The 18149-nt window shown below is 42.4% G+C and overlaps 1 protein-coding gene and 1 non-coding gene across 10 annotated transcripts in view; both read right to left on the bottom strand.

The window, feature by feature from the left end:
* The window catches only part of ACACA (acetyl-CoA carboxylase alpha), a 277035-nt gene that overhangs the window by 16186 nt on the left and 242700 nt on the right, over positions 1 to 18149 (bottom strand). For all 9 annotated transcript variants that reach the window (XM_049636543.1, XM_049636545.1, XM_049636544.1 and 6 more), the window contains 3 exons: positions 17411 to 17546; positions 10169 to 10346; positions 8305 to 8417 (listed from right to left, as the gene is read on the bottom strand). In XM_049636543.1, the coding sequence (XP_049492500.1) occupies positions 8305 to 8417; positions 10169 to 10346; positions 17411 to 17546 (427 nt within the window). The remainder of the gene's footprint in view (positions 1 to 8304; positions 8418 to 10168; positions 10347 to 17410; positions 17547 to 18149) is intronic.
* On the bottom strand, positions 2245 to 2435 carry LOC125927737 (U2 spliceosomal RNA). Its single transcript, XR_007459424.1, has one exon. It is a non-coding gene; the product is annotated as a U2 spliceosomal RNA (small nuclear RNA).

Genomic DNA, 18149 nt, shown 5'->3' on the forward strand with positions numbered 1-18149 from the left:
AAACAGAAGTCTAGCTTGGGGGAGCAAGTCATTTACTCTTGTGCTATAGAGATAGTTCAGGCACAGTGATTCAAGGCAGGAGACTGGTTGTACAGGGGGACTACAGTTGTACAATACTTCTGTACTGGATGGCAAATAGTCACAGTCCCGAGCACCCTCAGCATCTACTTCCCTCTCCTGGGTACTGGGGCCACTTATGCTCCAACGCCAGGGTTCCTGAAACCTTCTGGCAGCCCTAAGATTTAAGGGTAGCTCCTTGTGTTATTGTGAGATCAAGAACTAACATAACAGCAGGTAAAATCACAGCCATGCTGGGGAGGTGTGGGTGGGGTAAAGGATGGTAGGACTGTGGATATGGAATGAATGAGAAGTTCTAGACCCTCAGAACATCCTCCATCTGGCTAAACAACCAACACTGTGCTTTTATATGTGTATATCTGTACATGTACATATATGTGCATGTCTGTACCATATACATACATTTACTGCGCAGTTACTATGTGCCAGGCACCACACTTAATGCTTTCAGGATCACATAGCTCATAACTCACCATGCACAATTCAGACCTAGGTCTGGTCAGCTGTTAACACTGCTGCCAAGCGGCAGGCCTTAATGTCGCTGAGTGCTTTCCAAGTTGCTTCATATACATCATCTCTAATCCTTAAAACAACCCAACCTTATAGACAGGGCATCTATTTTACAAATGAGAAAACCAAAGCTCTGAAATGTAAAGGTATTTGTCCAGTGGTATCTAGCTCTTAAGTAGCAAAGTCAGGATTTACACTTGGGTCTGGCTACCTTCAAAGCTTGTGTTCTTCCACATGAAATGATACCAATGGCGACAGAATTGCAATTAGCTGAAGAGTTTGTTTCACTGTGTTAAAAAAGTGTTAAGAGCACACAGCTCAGCACTGCGTACAGAGGCAGAGGACTTCCAGGCTTGGAGCACAGCATTCTGGAAACAAGGCCTTGGCTTTACCAAGCTGGAGGGACAGAGAAGGCTGGCTCCTGAACTAACAAAGGTCTTGTCTACCCAGTCAAGCTATTCCAGAGCTTTAAAAGAATAATGAAATAAACACCTGCAATGATCTGGCCCTCCTGAGACTAGGAAGATCACAGAACATTCCCCCAAAGGTTGCCTTGTTTGATTCCTTTAGTAATGCCTCTGATTGCAGTTCAAGACCTACCTCAAAAAAGCATCAAAGCAAGGAAAAGACAGAAGTAGAGGATGTATGTACTTTAAAATGCACATGAGAAAGTCAAGGACTTGTGTGCCTTAAGTGGGGGTGGGGGGGAGAAAAGGTTTGCTACATTTTATTTTCTAAAAATAAAAGGCTGCTTTTAAGCTAGTTAGACCCTTGTGTAGCACATGGAGGGCCCCTCTCTCCTTGTACAGCAAAGCAGCCAGCCCTAGTAATGATTTAGGGGAGATTAACAAATATGTCAATGTCTATTTTCTGCTTAATTTAAAAGCGGCGTCTATAAAGATTTTTGACTTCTGAACCCTGTTCTCCTGAAAGAAAGAAGGTAAGAATGAGGAGGGGGATAAAGAGTGATTATCCTATCATTGATCGTTTGTCAGGAGCATTTCTTATTCACTGGACTATTGTAAAAAGCTAAGCTCTCGATCAATCCTGTAAGCTCCCTGTACAATTAAATATCTTGGAATGGTTTTCTTTCTTTTCTAGCCAGATTGCAGGGCCTCAGGGTTTTTAGGAAAGCAAGTCGTTGTGTGCGTGTGTGAGTGTGTTTAAGAATATGCTACAGGGAGGAAAGTCATTCTTTTCTAGAATCCTACTTTAGGGAAAGGCTGAAATGGGAGAAGAAAGGTAGGTTACTCTCGTCTCTTTCTTCCCAAAATAAAAAGTCCCCATGAAATCCTAAAAATCCACCATAAGTTTGGATAACTATAAGAGTTAAAAAATATTTCAATGTAAAGAACTAAATACAGAAGAGTACTACTAGTCTGTACTATTCTGATCCAATAAGAAGAGCTAACGCTACTGAGATGTTACTATGTGCTAGAATTGTTTAAGTACTTTTCATCTCATTTAATCCTTGCAAATACCCTAAAAGATGGCTACCTTACAGATGAAGACATGGAGGCACAAAAAAGTGAAGTAACTTGCCCAAGGCTGCAAAGCTAGGAAACCATGGAGCTGGGATTCAGGCTTAGATAGTAGTCTGGCTTCAGAGCCCATGCTCTTTTTAAATTTAGTTTTTATTTTTAAAATTTCCCCCAAAGCAGGTGCACAGTTCCTGGAAGTATCGCAATACCAGATCGACGAGTGGGGTGGATGGAGCAAGCTTCTATTCCATCTCCTAATTCCAAAAATCCATTTAATATATTGTCCTCGGATAGAGGACATATCAGATATTAAACTGATAGGAACAGATACTATACTTGATCTTAGCCAAAAGGCTGAGAAGCGATATAGAGCCAATGCCCTTTAAATGAAACAAGTTAAATTGACCCACAAGTGCCCACAGGGCAGCAGCCTGTCAGGTGTTCCTGGGGCCAGGACATAATGAAAAGCCACATCTCTCCTCCATGGGGTCAAAGCTGAAGAGAAGCTTCTGAGGAGAGAGCTGATTTCTGCAGCAGGAGGTGTTTTTTTACCCAGCCATGACACTGAAGGAGGGCAGGAGGAGGTGAGCCTTACCCTATGGACGAGCAGATCACATCTTATGGTGTAGGATTTGGGGGGAGGGGTGAGACCTTCAAAGCTTAGAATGAAAATCATACTGGTAGGCTGAAAATTCTCTGCTCAGCTAAAGGCACTAGGTGACCTTGCAGAAATCTCTTTTCTGTGCTCAGTTTCTCGTTTATGTAACAACAACCCTAAGCTGGCAAAAAAGGAAAATGTTTTATAAAAGAATGTGATATTAAAGTGTTTTTTTTATTTTTTTAGTTATACTAAGAAGCTTTATGTAAATTTAAACCCAATTTCAACTTTTATGGGCCCTTCTTCCTCTCCTAAGAAAGCAATTTGCTTTGATTGGTTAAATACTTATGAAACTAAAGAAAAGGACTAGACCACCCTCCCTCACTCAGCTCCAGAATATCTCAGATATAAGAACACACACCCGTACCTCAACCTTGAGACTGAAAAATCAGCATAAAAAAGACTGGAATCTTATTAAGATTCAGAAGTACAAACATAAGTAGCTGTTTAAAAGATCTGTGTAATCACATTTTCAATGTTGAAAGAAATTTCTCTATAAAGATAGTAAGATAGGGTGGGGAAAAAAAAAAAAACCTTGCAAAACTACTTCTGTATCCATCACAGGTGTGCCTTTCTTTACACAAAAGCATTCTTGAAAAACTGCGTAAATCAGATCCTGTTTTAAATGCCTTAAGGGAGCTATTTAGAAGGAACCCTGCAGTGAATCCTTTGGTAAAGCAAATAATCCTTTTGTAATGGGAATAATTTCTCCCAATGTATCTAGTTTTTTTAAAATCCCATTTTCATATATCTGCTTTTCTTCAAAGGGGGCCATACCTATCTAAATACAGCTGCATTTGCATATTGATTTTAATAGCGATCCTCTCAGGGATGTTTAACCCTAGGTTCCTTGCAATGGTGTTAGTGCTCTGCTGTTCATATTTTTAAAAATCATTATAGTAAACCCAGAGATTTCCAAATAGGAATAAAAGAATCTATTATTCCCCCTGCAGCCCTGTCCCCCGTGCCCCCCATGCAAACAGTCCACACAAAAGAGTCAGGAAGCCGCACAGAATTCTCTGAATTCTCGTGGCAGTAAGTCTCAAAGTCTTTACAGTTTTCCTTTCCTTTGTTGCTCCCCTGAATCTACCAGGGACAGGGCTCTGGGTCAGCTAGGACCAGGTGGGAACAGTGCCTCTCAGACATATTCTGACAACAGCCTGCAGGCAGGCAGAAGCTTAGGTTCAGTCCAACAAAATGCCAGCCTGGTCTCTCTGCCTGACAGAACTGTGAATCACTGTTTCCTAGGAAGAGGCAAGCCCAAGTGCTTTTATAAATACAATCAGATTAATAGATCAGATCAAAACAACTGCTTCTCCTTCCCAGAAAATGCTGTCACTATTGAACCAAATTGCATCAAACCAAAATGCTCCTGAATCAGTGTGATGAAGTGGGTTGTAAGCGGCTGCTAACTAAGGGAAGAGGCACCATGCCATAATCTCTCCTCGTGGGCCTGCCTACCAGAGACCAGTGCTTGAATAGCCACGGTGCCAGTGAGGATGCTCCATGTGTACCACAGATGACAGGGCAAGTGGCCACATCCCAGGCACTGGTATCAGAACTTCTTTCCTTTTCAACTTTCCAGGTAAGGATGCTGCTTTCTGACCCACACAAGCAATTCCAGCTCTTTTCAGCTTACAACATCTTGAAGATGGACACAAGAGATGGAAAAGCACACACAGCTCAGATACTTCGATCACTCCTGCCAGAAGACCAGCTTAATAACCCTGAATCCCCTTAACCCAAGGAAGTGTCCTTTTCTTGTCATCTGGCTGCTAAAAGAGAAGGCTTGGGGGGAAGGCATTCTGGAAGATGTCTACAGACATGTGCAAGCCCTAGTACTCCCTCTGCACCTGGGGTGCCCTGGGCAGAAGGTATGCTGGTGGAAGGGCCAGGGGCAGGCCAGCTGCAGTGCTCAGCTGGAGTGGCCTCTGCCTGTGTCAGACCGGCACTCTCAGGGCGTGCTGTGTGGGCACCACCAAGGTGCTGCCTGGCAGGCTGCCCGGGAACAGGGCCACATTCAAAATGTGAGCCTGGAGCAGGATAAAGTTTCACTAAGTGGCTCCTTTGCCTAGAGACTATTTGTGTTGAGGGAGAGGGCAGTGGGGAACACATGACTGCTTCACACCTGGACTGTCTCTCTCAATTGATTTGTAAGGGTAAGGATCCAGGAGAAAATCTTAGGTTCCGGTGTCAAGAGGCCAGGCTAGGAAGACCATCCTATCCCACACCACTCCCTGGTCCTAGCTCTCTGAGGAGGTAGAAGGATGTCAGAGAGACACAAAGAGGCCATGGAGGCTGGGGCTCTATTTCCAGAGAAGGAAGCAAATTTCCATAAGGCAACCAGGCTGGTAGTATAGTTATCCTTCCTGCATGGACTCTACCAAGCCTGTTCTGAGACTCCAGACTATGGTATTTGGGTTTATATCACATTTCTTTCTCTCTTTACCTCCACCGGGAACCAAGGTATGTACTATTTTCATATGCTATGATAATCACAGAACTACAAACCAGGAATTCACCACCTTCTACCCAAAGTATATAAAATGATGAAAGGTCAATTTTTAAAAATAAAAAATATGAAACAGACAAAGTTAGCTGTTCAGAAATTAAATATTACTCATTATCCTTAGAGAATAAATAGTAATTATGTTTTTGAACACAGTCAAATCAGTTGTGCTCTAAGTGATCTGACAGTGTACTCCCCAGTGCAGAGGCCAATCTGGGAAGAGATTGGGAACATAAGGTAACATCCACCTCTACAGGCTTTCTCCTAAATCAGATTTTTCTCAGTGGAATTGGCTTTAGATAACAAAGGGAAAGAATTCCTGTTTAATTTTGATCACGCTCAGTATTCAGCTGAGGAAATCCTGAGAAATGCAGAACAGTGGGAACCAGAATTCCATTCTGGGTGCTGATATACGTTTATTTTGTATCTTGGATGATTTATTGAAGTCTTCTTTTTGCCTTAATCTCTCAATCTGGAAAATGAGGTCATTTGCACCCACTTTGTGTGAAAGTATTTTGTCAGTTTTTGATTCTAGGCATAGAGAAAAAGAGCCAAAAGCCTACGTGAACCCGAAAGGAGTGGAGTTCATGGCATGTTCTGTTACATCTTTGCTGGCCTGTGACCTCACAAATACACCTACACCTGGGTATGTATGATCTCCCTGAAAAACTTAAATCGCTTAAGGGACAAGACCACTTTTTCTACTTCTTTCGTATTTCCTTTCCTATACCACTTGCTACAGAAGTAGACCTATGCCACAGAGATAGCAAACATGGCTGTCTCCTTCTTCTGATAATTAAGGCAGGAAATGATGCCAAACCCTATGTCTGAAAAATGCTTCGCAGATTCAAAGTGAATGCACATTCATCTGATCTTCACAGTGGCTAGGTTGGGGCATTATCCCCACTTTCTAGATGAAGAAACTAATGTTCAGAGAAGTGAAACAATTTACCTACAAGCAACCTGAGGCTTATACATGACTATTTTTATTTTAGACCTACTCTCATGTTCCTGACCTGCCCTGGGCCAGAGCTGCTTCACATTTAGCAGACTAAGGATTCTTTCTCCAATGCCATTTTGGTCAAGGTTAAATAAATATGGTTTTCTTCAATGCAGAGAGGAAATTGATAATGAGATGATTTGTAACAAATGATTAAATGGCCATCACTTGGAAATCTCCTCCCTCTCCCCTTCCTGTATTTCAAAAGTTAAAAGGTGCTGGGTGAAGGTGGGAGCGATATCACTTTCCTTCAAGAGAAAGAAGCTTTGGCCCCACACCCCTCACCATCCGGTTGCTCTGCAAACAGATGTCAGAGAGGATCCCTCTTCCTACCACCCAGTTACTCTGAAGGGATGATAACAGCCATTGGGGGGTTAAAAAGAGGCAGTGAACCCCCAGTTAATGAGTAGGAATTCAGCAGGCAGTGTAAGATAAATGGAGCTCTCTCTGCTTCTGCTAGAGTCAGCATGAACTGCGGCCCTGCGGCTTGTTTGTGGCAAATGGAGTGCGCGAAATATCAAAGGGCAGTGATCCAGAAGAAGACCGACTTTGACAAATTTTAAATTGGCCAGAAAGAAAACCAGCAAAAAAGAAAAAAGGAAAAAAAAAAAAAAAAAAAAAAAAAAGAAGAAAAAAAGAAAAAAAGAGAGAGAGAGAAAATTACGCAATTCACTGTGTCCTGCAATTGTGGCATTGCTGCTTTGTACAGAATTAGTGGTAAAAACAGCAGAACGACTGCCTGATGCTGGGAGCAATTATGAGCCATCTAAGTAAGATGCTTATCAGTGGCTGAAGCTTTTAGAGCTCTCACTATATACAGTTGTGAGGAACTTGCTCTTGAGCTGCAGTTACTTTAATTAAAGTGTATGGGGTTGGTCAGAAGTAATTATCCTGTTTGGAGAAGAGACAGAAAAAAACCACCTCAACAATTCTGGTTGGCAATAGATTTTAGAAACAGCTTTGCCAATTCTTGTTGTATGTGTGCACTTCCCATAAAGGGATCAGGCTGAGATGGGTTAGACTTATTGGTGGTTGTTACCTAATGGCAAACAATGGGAGGCACACAGGGTTTATTATAACCCAAGTCACCGTGTCTGGCAGGCAACCTGGCTCAGGGCTCCAAACTGCCAGGATGTGCGGTCTTCTAGAGTGCAGGCAAACACTCAGAAGTTTTTGTGTCTCTAGATAGTGAGCATATAAAGGGTCCACAAATGGTACTTTATTAATTAAATTACTATTTGAAACATAAATGAACTAGCACCTCTCCTTTTTATGCCTTCCATTCACGGATTTCATTACCTTTTAAAGACAGTCACTCTGTTCCTAGAAAAACAAAACCAAAACAAACTAACAAAAGGACTCCAAGCATTTATCTTCACTAACCTAGTGAGGGGCTTGATGGGAGGTCTAGGCAGATAATCAGTGCTTTAGAAGAACCTGAAATGCATTTCAGTCTCTGGACTTGACACAGGGCTCCCACAGTTTAGTCCTATGTGCAAGCTGCAGCCCTTCCAAAGCTCCAAAAACAAATGAGCAACAGAGTAGTGCGCACAAATGTTCCCAGGGCTGTGCGTAGTCTTTACTTGTGTTTCTCTAGCTCGAGATGGCCCTGGAACTCCACCTGGGTAGGTCTCCAGCTTCTCTGTCCCATGACATCGACTCACATTCCTCAGAAATGTCCAAAGAGACAACCAGAAACAGAACTCTTAAGACTTTTGAGGACTTTTAAGCATATTCTCTGCCTGATTAGCCTGCCCCCCAACAGCAACTTCCAGCTAATTGTTCTTTATGAGGATATCATCCACAAGGCCAGAAAGATGGACTGTGTGAATTATAAGAAAATATCAGAAGAAAACTTGGGTGACTTTTGCTTTTTTAGGTCCTACTTTCCCTCCTATTACATACACTATTTCATTCTACCAGGGCTCTTACCATATAGAGGACAGTAAATAAAGATTATCATGAATTTGATCAAATGCTTCAGTGCCTCCTCCCTTGGCCTATGAATGCACTCATTACAAATCAGCTGAATGGCTCATTGATTTGCCAGGAGGACAAGCAGACATACCCAATCGTTCAGCCAAGCGAATGTAGACTGGGTCCACCCGACGCATGGTTTTCACCAGATCTTTTCTGCGGAATTTGATTTCTACTGTCCCTTCTGGCTCCAGAACTGATCCCCTGGATCAGAGAGAAAGAAAACAAAACAGAAATAGAGGCACTTTAAAGGAAGGAGACAACTGAAAGAGGCTGGTTACGATTTGCAGACCAGGAAATAGCTTCATTATGGTTTTGGCCACCCATGGCTCACAGGAGTAACCCCAGGGAGAGGCAGGCATCAAAAAGTGTCTAAGTGGGTTGTGAGAAAAGCCTGGCAAAAAGCAATTAAAATAATTCTCATTACCACACCAGTCTACTTCCATCTCAAAAGAGGAATATAGATTCCACCATCTACAGCCGATAAGGGTAGCAGGAATCACATTATTTTCCAGGAGGGGGAAGAAAAAAAAAAAGATGATGTAGGCACCGTGGCAGGGGACCAGCCTCCAGCACTTAGGCTGTGCGATGAGAGGTCGATGCTGATCGGTCCCACGCACAGCTGTTAGTCTGCTGGCAGGATGACACACTGGGCTGGGCCAAGCAGGAAAGAAAACATTCTGCCTACTGCTATGGAGAGGTCTCAGGGTTATTACTAGTGCATACTAATTTTGTTCTATTACTAGGAACGTTACCCTATACAACTTAAAAAAAAAAAAAGCTTTTCGATTGAAAAAAATTACAGCTACTACTTAGTACATACATGGCACTGTTCCAAGTGCTTACACATGAATCTTCACAGCAGTCCTATACCCAGTCTACACCCTCTATGAGGGAAGTTACTATTATCTCCCATTTTACAGATGAGGAAACTAAGGTACAGGGCGTTAAGAGACTTGTCCGAGCCTAACAAGTGACAGAGCTGCATCTGAAACCCGGTGGTCTTGCTCCACAGTCTGCAGAGGAACTGTCTGTGATCTGGTATCAGATCAGGGGCTAGATTTGGATTTAAAAATAATAAATCCCTGGGTGTAGACTGCTAGCTGAGTGATTTGATAAAACTACTGGACTCTCCCAAGCAGCATTTGAAGCAGGAGGCTAAAATTTTTGCAGAAACAGAGAAGCAGGTATTCAAGTAAAATGATCAGATGCAGGAAGTGGCACGGAAAATGTCAAAGAAATACAATGTGAAATTTCCCTATTTTGGAAAGGGCTGAAAACTGATTGTGAAAGGAAGCTGGATGTGGTCTGTTTTACTTAAGTCGTTTCAAGGACCACCTCTTGACAAAGGTCTGGGACTTTTTCTTTTGCAGTCCTTTGGATGCTGTAAACACTGTTCTCCAAGTGTCCTAGAGTGCCAGAGTGCGACACTGGACTCTGAGGGAGCAGCTTCGGTTTGGAATCACAGAAGGCAGGTGCTATGGTACACCTCAGTGACGACCAGCTTGTTCCACAGACAAGCAGTTCAGGAAGAGTAAAACTACTTCAAGTTGCTCGCCAGTCAGTTAAGCCTTCAGAACTCCAGACTAACAATTTAGTCCTTCTACACCAACTTGCTTTCAGTTCCATCTGCCCCATATCTAAGAAAGAGAGAGTAATAGGCCTATCTGAAACACAAACAGAGGAGACAATCTCTCTGAGTCTGGGGATATGTGGGATAGAGGACTTCTTGGTAAAAGAATCTGGGGTGGGGGACCACACTGGGAAAGCCTGAGCCCCACCTCCTTTCTTTCTCATCCCAGCAGACACTATTTAGGAAATCTATTTTTCTGACCTTGTAACCCTCTGGAAATAGAGATTCAAATAAAGTTCTCTGGTTATAATGTTCTCCAGGAGGAAACCAACAGCTAGAGGACCTTCAGAGGCAGTGAATGGAAAAAAAGAAGAAATGCTACCTGCTTTCTCGGTCAGCATACATCTCCATGTGCCGGGGGTTGATGGTGGGGTCAATCACAACCCAGGAGCCACCCCGGAGCTCAGCTTGAGGAGGAATGTAAACCAGCACAGGCTGGGAGCACTCCCGTAAGCTATCCACGATGTAAGCACCAAACTTCAGCACCTGGTCGTACATATCTATAGAGGAGACAAATCAGAAATCACGAAACAATGCTTCCAAACATCGTTCACATCATGGTATACACAGAAAACAATATTTATATCGTGAGCTGTGCCTCCATGAGGAGGCTGCTCAGATCAGAGGTGACAGGTCTGGGGGTTCAGCCACCCTAGGTCCTGTCTGGCCACCCTGAAAATTGAAAGGATGGGGATTTCCACCTGTAATGCTATACAAGACTCTACAGGATCTTCAAAAACACAAGAGAAGTGCACTGTCTTTCACAAGACAGTGTGCAAGCCCTATGGATTGCATATCCATTTTATAGCCTTTCTGAATTGCCAGATTCTGGTTTCATTATATTAATTCTCACTTGCTCTACAGACACTGAGTATTTTTCATGTCAATATGTGATCTCTCTCACTACATTAAGTTTTCTGAAGGAAGGAACTATTCAAGCTCTTTTCAAGTCTCTTCATGATACTTAGAATATGATAAGCTCTTAAAATGTATAGCTAATGGAAATGGAGCCTTCAAAATTTTTAATCTTCAAAATGGCATCTTTGCTCTTGGTATCCCCAGTGTCTTGTCCAGTGCCTGGAACATAGTTAGTGCTTAGAGTAAGTATCTGCTGAATGAATGGGTGAGCACATACACACTTTGGAAAGAACATAATGAGAAAGAAAAACAAGTTAATTCTTTAACAGTTCCATTTTTACCAGGGCATCAATATGAGAAAACATTTAAAATGCATACGTATTTACTGGAAACATCACACAGCCACACAAAAAGAAGAGCTACCTCTTCATTTTGCTAAAGAGTACACTTTGTAATCCCCCACAAGGCTAGGAGCAACCTGAAGAAAAGGCACCCTGGTGCATAAATAGAGTCCTTGGAAAGTAGGATCAGTTATTATTTATTTCCCAACAATTTATGGACTTCTTCCCATTTCCCAGCTCACTGAAGTCTGTGCATGTCTAAAGTCTTAGGTTTATGATTCCAGATGTTTAATGAGCACTTCAGCGGAACCTCAATGGATCCTTTCTAAACACCAAATAACAGGTTCAACTGAGTTCAAACTTTCCTATCAAAGCAAGGATCTCAATTTGGAATAAATCAATTCTGGAAATCCAGAGCAAAAAAGCATTTTTCAGAAAGTTAAGAGCAAATCCAAATAGAAATTGCTTTCATTGTAGTTACTGGCAAATTAAACTGCCACCTTCTCCAAAGTAAAAATGGCTCTCTCTATACAAACCATCAGTGAGCACAGTTAACTGCAAAGTATATGCCTCTCTCCACTGCCCAACCTGGCTGCTCTGTGAAGACTTCAGAAACTCCAGAAATTTAGAAGTTGCTCCGGGAAAAACTCCCTACCCTATGAGGAATGTGTATGGTCATATACTCTGTATATATGATCAGAGCAAAGACATTTATCCCTTTGGGAGGAAAGCAAAGACCAAAAAAATTTACTGCTAATTACACAACTGCTGTATGAAGAGCAGGGAATAAAGGACTTTAAGCGCTTTACGCTAATTCTGTGGTTATGAAAATAATTGCTCAGTTCAAATTATTTTAACTAAATTAATTCTTTAGTGGATATTTCAACCAGTGCTACATAATAAAATAATTGTGTAATTAGCAGTACATTTTTCAGTGCTGCCAAGAGTAGTCTCAGCCTCAGAACAAGTAACAGAAAGGAGTAGCCCTCAGTGGTGTCATGCACAGAGAAGAAATGGAAGACATGGATAGAAGGAGAAAGTAAAATAGAAAAAAAGCACACAAAAGAAAGAGGAAAAAGTAAGTTAGAAGTAAACGAAGATAGTGTCCAGCCTTCTCACTCACTTCTGTTTCTTAAAGATACACCCACATCAAAATCTGTCTGTACTATCTATGATTAACAGACCCAGCCCCTTGAAAGGACTTTATTTAAAATGCACGCCCATTTATTTAATTTTTTAAACTCAAGTTCATATGGGATGCCTGGGTGGCTCAGTCGATTGAGCATCTGACTTCGGCTCAGGTCATGATCTCACAGTTCGTGAGTTTGAGCCCCGCACTGGGCTCTGTGCTGACAGCTTGGAACCTAGAGCCTGCTTTGGATTCTGCCCCTCCTGTGCTCACACTCTGTCTCTGTCTCTTTCTCTCTCTCAAAAATAAAACATAATTTAAAAAAAACATTTAAAAAGATACCCTCAAGTTCATATATGCAAGTAGTTTGGGATGAAGCTGAGTGTGCATGTTTTACTTTCTGAAATGAACTTTAGTCCCTCTTTTTCATCATCATGGCTAGTTTACTGCATATCAGGCAGCATGATTTCATACACACACACAAATGAATCACTTAATTATCAGAAAACCATGTTCTTCTAACCTAAGTTATATGTGAGTAAACTGAGGCTTAGTTAAATAAGTGAATAAGTGGCAGAGTATGAGACTCGAACCCAGATCTTTTTGATTCTTGAAGTCCACTTTCTGTGACCTCATTCTTACTGGAAGGAAAGAGCAGGAGCCCAAGGCTGCTTTCTAGCATCTGATACAATGGCTGAGTAAAACAAAAACCAGAAAAGAGACTGAAATAAAATGACTGAATATTTTTAAATTTTGCCTGGACTTTTTGTATGTTCAGAAAAGTAAGAAATTGTATTGATGACACTATACAGCTATGTGAAGGGCTTGGATCTGACTGCCAAGAAATTACCTTCAGGCCCCATGACTGGGAGTAGAAAAGGGGCCCCAGGCTTCATTAAAGCTGACAGGCTCAGGACCAAAAACAATGCCTCCATCTAACCTGGAACACCAACAAACCCACAATCCAACCATCAGAACACCCAAAAAACAACAAAAGGCTATTAAAATATAAACTGACACACACAAAACAAACTCTACAAACAACACGCTCCCACTCAACCACAGCAGCCCCAAACCGTACATTCTGAAGGGCACGCTGAAGCGTGTGGCCATAGTCTGATACATACTTGTGTGAAATCTCTTCCTATTTGAGACAGAGCAAAAGTACAGCCAAGTGTAGCAGGGGAGAGTGTATTCCCAAGGCTTTAGGTGAGAAATCAGTCTAGGGAATTGTAAAGCTATGCATATGCTGACTGTCAATTCTCAGGCCAAGGGAAAAGCAACTAAGAATGGACAATACTGATAGGTTCTTCAGTGGAGAGGCGGGGGCTTGGTACTTTCTAAGCACTGTGAGCAAAGCACATCTGCATACAATCACAGAGCCTTTCTGGTGCGTTCTCAGCAACCAAGCACCAACCCTGCCCGGGGCCTTCATTGTTATACAACATGGATAAACTGTGGCAGCCACAAGTACCAAACAAGGGAGCAGGGTGGTAGGGTGTTTCCACAGTGCTCCATACTCTTGAAACTGGAACAGATCTTATTGGCTTGGGGCGAGATTATCTGTTAGAAGCTGAAGGTAAACATTAGGCATACACAAGCTGCATACACATAATGTCAGTTCATTATGGCCGGCTGACACAGTCTTTCAACATCCAAGTAATCAGAGACTTTAAAATAGACTTTCATTCCGGTTAAAGTTTTCAATAAATGTTTTTTTATTGTTATTTATAACCTGTCCCAGGAAAAAATAATAAGTATAACATGAAAAGCCAACTGAGAGTGACCCTGTAGCACCAGCAGTGAGGCAGCTTAATATCACTGGGATTTGCATCCTATCAAGCTATTCATGCTGAGGCTGGGACCCTGGTGCTAATTTCTAGTAAATTTCACGCTTGATGTCTCCCTGTTGTGGGTCATTGCCGGTTCGCCTAAATAAACTGCTTCCAAATGGCTCTTCCATCTAAATATTCAGCCAGTTTTTATAATTTAATTTTGCATTATGCTGAATAGCCTTCCGGCCAGATAGAACTCATTGGAAAAAAAGCACCAATACCATCTTGACATACTTTTATTTATTTATTTATATTTTTACTGCTCGAATTAGACCTCCTAGGCTGACTAGTAAAGAGTTTTTTTTTCTCTTCACTAATGTCAATTTTCAGCATAGCAAGAGCTGTCTCTAATCTTTTCCTACTCATTACACACAATTTTGGAGTCATTTTACCCACAGTGCAGTCGGCTCCTGGCTGTGTGTTTGTGTGCACTGAGGGATGGCATAATTGTTTATTTTCCCTCCCTGCATAATCCCCAGCCAGTATTGAAACCAAAACTGCAAACATCTCCCCAAGGGATATGGAATGACTCTCAGCTTAGGTCCCTTTACATGAGATAATATGTAGAAAACATCCTGACCTGTATGTAAATATGAAAGGCAATGTTCTTCCCCTTCCTACATTTACACTGATCTCTATCTTCCCCAAAGCTTATTTATCTTAAGTGATAATGGATACAGCAGCACCAAAACTCTGAAGACAGAACGGGCCCTGGACTGTATCAGGCCAGTAACTCATTTTTGACCAGAGGCAGGGGGGAGAGGCGGATGGGGGAAGTTATTGTTTAATGGGTACAGAATTTGTGTCAAGGATAATGAAAAGGTTTGGGGTATATTTAGTGCTGATTGTTACATAACATGTGAATATATTTAATGCCACTGAATAGTACACTTACAGATGGTTAAAATGATAAACATTATGTTATATGTACTTTCCTGCAATATGAAAAAAAGTAACTCCTATCTGACCACTTGGAGTTTCTTATCACAGTGACCAAGGACAACATCAAAGCAGAAGACAGGCAGGTGGCTAAGAACTTTCTCAGGAACCTACACAATCTATTCCAGGGGATGTTCTGGTAGACCTGGTTTGGTCCTAGGCTCTAAACTCAGCCAACTGTGCTGGAGGAAGTCAGACAGATCTGTGTTCCTCTCCCAGCTCTGTCATTCTTCAGCTAAATGATCTTGGGAAATTTACTTAACCTAAGTCTCAATTTATGTAAAAGGCAGATAAATACTACAGCCTACCCCTCGGAAGTGCTTGTTGTGACGATTATGTAAGACAGTGCACATAAAATGGTTAGCACGGTTTCTGGCGAAAGGAGCTCAATGACTCCTAATTGTTGTTGCTTTTATTGTTACAGGGCTGGCAGCCAACCTGGGCCTGAGCCACATGCAGTAGAACTGAAGCTTTTCCTACAAGCAGTAAGCTGTTGAACTCTGAACTCCTTAGGACAAAAGAGCCAGGCTGACGTACTCCTAAGTAAGGTCAGGAAGAGTGAATTCTCAGTGGCCCTCGGGAAGAGAGAGAACTAAGGAGTACCGGCATTGCATTCTCTCCTCTAAGTCTTAATGCAAATTGTATAGCCAAGAAATGTGGTATAAAGTGAAGCTGGATGCTAAATAAACCTCATATAAAGGAATGAAAGGAGTCTCAGGCTCCTCCCCCAGAGAAAAACACTTCAGCATAGTATCATACTCTTTTGAACACTGTAGTATTTTGTTTATACTTTGTGGCTTTATCATTTTGCCTGAGACATTTTTCTCGACTCCTTGAGGCAGTGTCTCTTTCTTTTTTTTTTTTTTTTTTTAATTTTTTTAATGTTTTTATTTTTGAGAGAGAGAGAGACAGAGCATGAATGGGGGAGGGTCAGAGAGAGGGAGACACAGAATCTGAAATGGGCTCCAGGCTCTGAGCTGTCAGCACAGAGCCCGACGCGGGGCTCGAACTCACAGACCGTGAGATCATGACCTGAGCCGAAGTCAGACGCTTAACCGACTGAGCCACCCAGGCGCCCCGAGGCAGTGTCTCTTTCTGACTCAGTTTTGTTTTCTCAGAAGCAGCTAGCATAGTTCCTTGCACGTAGGAACTCAATAACAATGTCCAGGATTGACTTGTTGAACCTACACTTTCAGTATTTCACGGCATTTCCACTGATTTATTATCTTTGTCACAAAATCCACCTGAGAGTCTATCAAAGTATAAAAACATTAATTTGAATGTATAGTCCAAGTCTCCCCCAAGAAAAGTGCAAAATGTGGTAGATTTCCAGCAAATATGGGCAAAGGGAAACTTTACAACTGAAAAAAAAGAAAAGAAAAACCACACTAGTCTTCTATACTTTGCCAGGGAAGTCTGGCTGTACAGGGCTTTTCCTAGCCAGGTGAAGGGAAAGTTGTTGGCACAAAGCTCTAATCTCTCTCCATACACAGCTGATAACCTATAAAAGGGCTAACTTCCTCAGGTTTTTCCTCCCTCAGAGCCAAAGATGCTCCTGTGCTAAGCTATTTCCGGGTTCATTCTTTCGCATTTGATATGTCCAAATCTCTGACCACTCTACTCCAGCATTGCCAACCCCTCCCTCCTTCCGTTCCCCTCACTCATTCTACTGCTACAGAACCCAGACTCCTCCCCCCATGAATGAAGTTACACTCATCAGTGTACTCATCCCCTCCTGGTATGTAGTCTCTGGCCTCAGCATGGCCATGAATCTCTGGCCACTGGAGAGATAGCTTCGCTGCTGTAAGAGGTAGAAGGTGTTACCTTTGGCTCTCCTGAACAATCCACAGTAGCTGTGCACAGGGAGGATTCTCAGTAAATGGTGATACTAGCTGCTGAGATCACTAAGCGATTCCCATAGCACAGAACAGAGCCTGTATAATAATGTTCTAATATGCTGGAGCCATAGGCCCAGGGCTGTTGTTGGATAAGAATGAAATACACCACAAATTACCACAAAGAACAGCCTCTGGTACAGAATTTGTTCATTTTCTTCTGGTGAAGGCTAATTTCAGTATCTACCCTGGTGATTATAGAGTGTTAGAGCATAACATCAACAAAAAGTGCTCAGAAAAGAGGGACAGAGACTAGCACAATCACATTTCCCCAGGACCATCAGAACAGTCATCATTCATCCGGGAAAGCTAAATCCACAACAGCAGCCCGTCTAGAGAACACTAGTAGACGGTTCTGAAATTTTGTATGGAATTGTAAAACATCCAGAATTTTCCCACTCAAGCTGCAACTCAGAAGATATATTTCAGAGGAAGTATGATCCCCCAAAAGCCTAGGGTGATGGTTGTCAGGAAATCCATTGGCTCTGCCCAGTATAAACCCTCCTCTGTGCTGTGAGGTTCTGGGGATCAGTTTATGCCCCTCCAGCCCAGAGCCAAGCCAATCACCTTTCATCCCACCGGAGAAGCCTCTCCAGTTGGCAAAGACCATCAGAGGCAGCCCTTCGCGGTTGAAGTCCTTGATAGCCTGATAGGTCTTAAACGCAGAATCTGGAAACCAAACCTGGCCAGCCTGCTGGATTATCTATTGGGGAAAGTCAAAGAGGAAGACACAATTACAATGGAGCTTGAGGGGAAGTCTCTCCAAGGTGAACAAAGTTTTACTGGTTTACTTTAAAAACTCAACCAAACCAAATACACAAAAACTGTTGTTCATCAAGAGGATCATCTTTTGGGGTTCCTGGGTGGCTCAGCTGGTTAAGTGTCCGACTCTTGATTTCAGCTTGGGTCATGATCTTACAATTTTCGTGGGTTTGAGCTCCACATCAGGCTCTGTGTTGACAGTGTGGAGCCTGCTTGGTATTCTCTCTCTACCTCTCTCTCTGCCCCTCCCCCAATCACGTGATCGCGCTCTCGCTCTCTCTCAAAATAAATAAATAAAACTCAAAAAAAAAAAAAAAAGGATCATCTTTGAAGTAAAAAAGAAGAGGGGCGCCTGGGTGGCTTAGTCGGTTAAGTGTCCGACTTCAGCTCAGGTCACGATCTTGCGGTCCGTGAATTCGAGCCCCGCATCAGGCTCTGGGCTGATGGTTCAGAGCCTGGAGCCTGCTTCCGATTCTGTGTCTCCCTCTCTCTCTGCCCCTCCCCTGTTCATGCTCTGTCTCTCTCTGTCCCAAAAATAAATAAA

Source organism: Panthera uncia, chromosome E1 (genome assembly GCF_023721935.1).
Source record: "Panthera uncia isolate 11264 chromosome E1, Puncia_PCG_1.0, whole genome shotgun sequence".
NCBI lineage: Eukaryota > Metazoa > Chordata > Mammalia > Carnivora > Felidae > Panthera > Panthera uncia.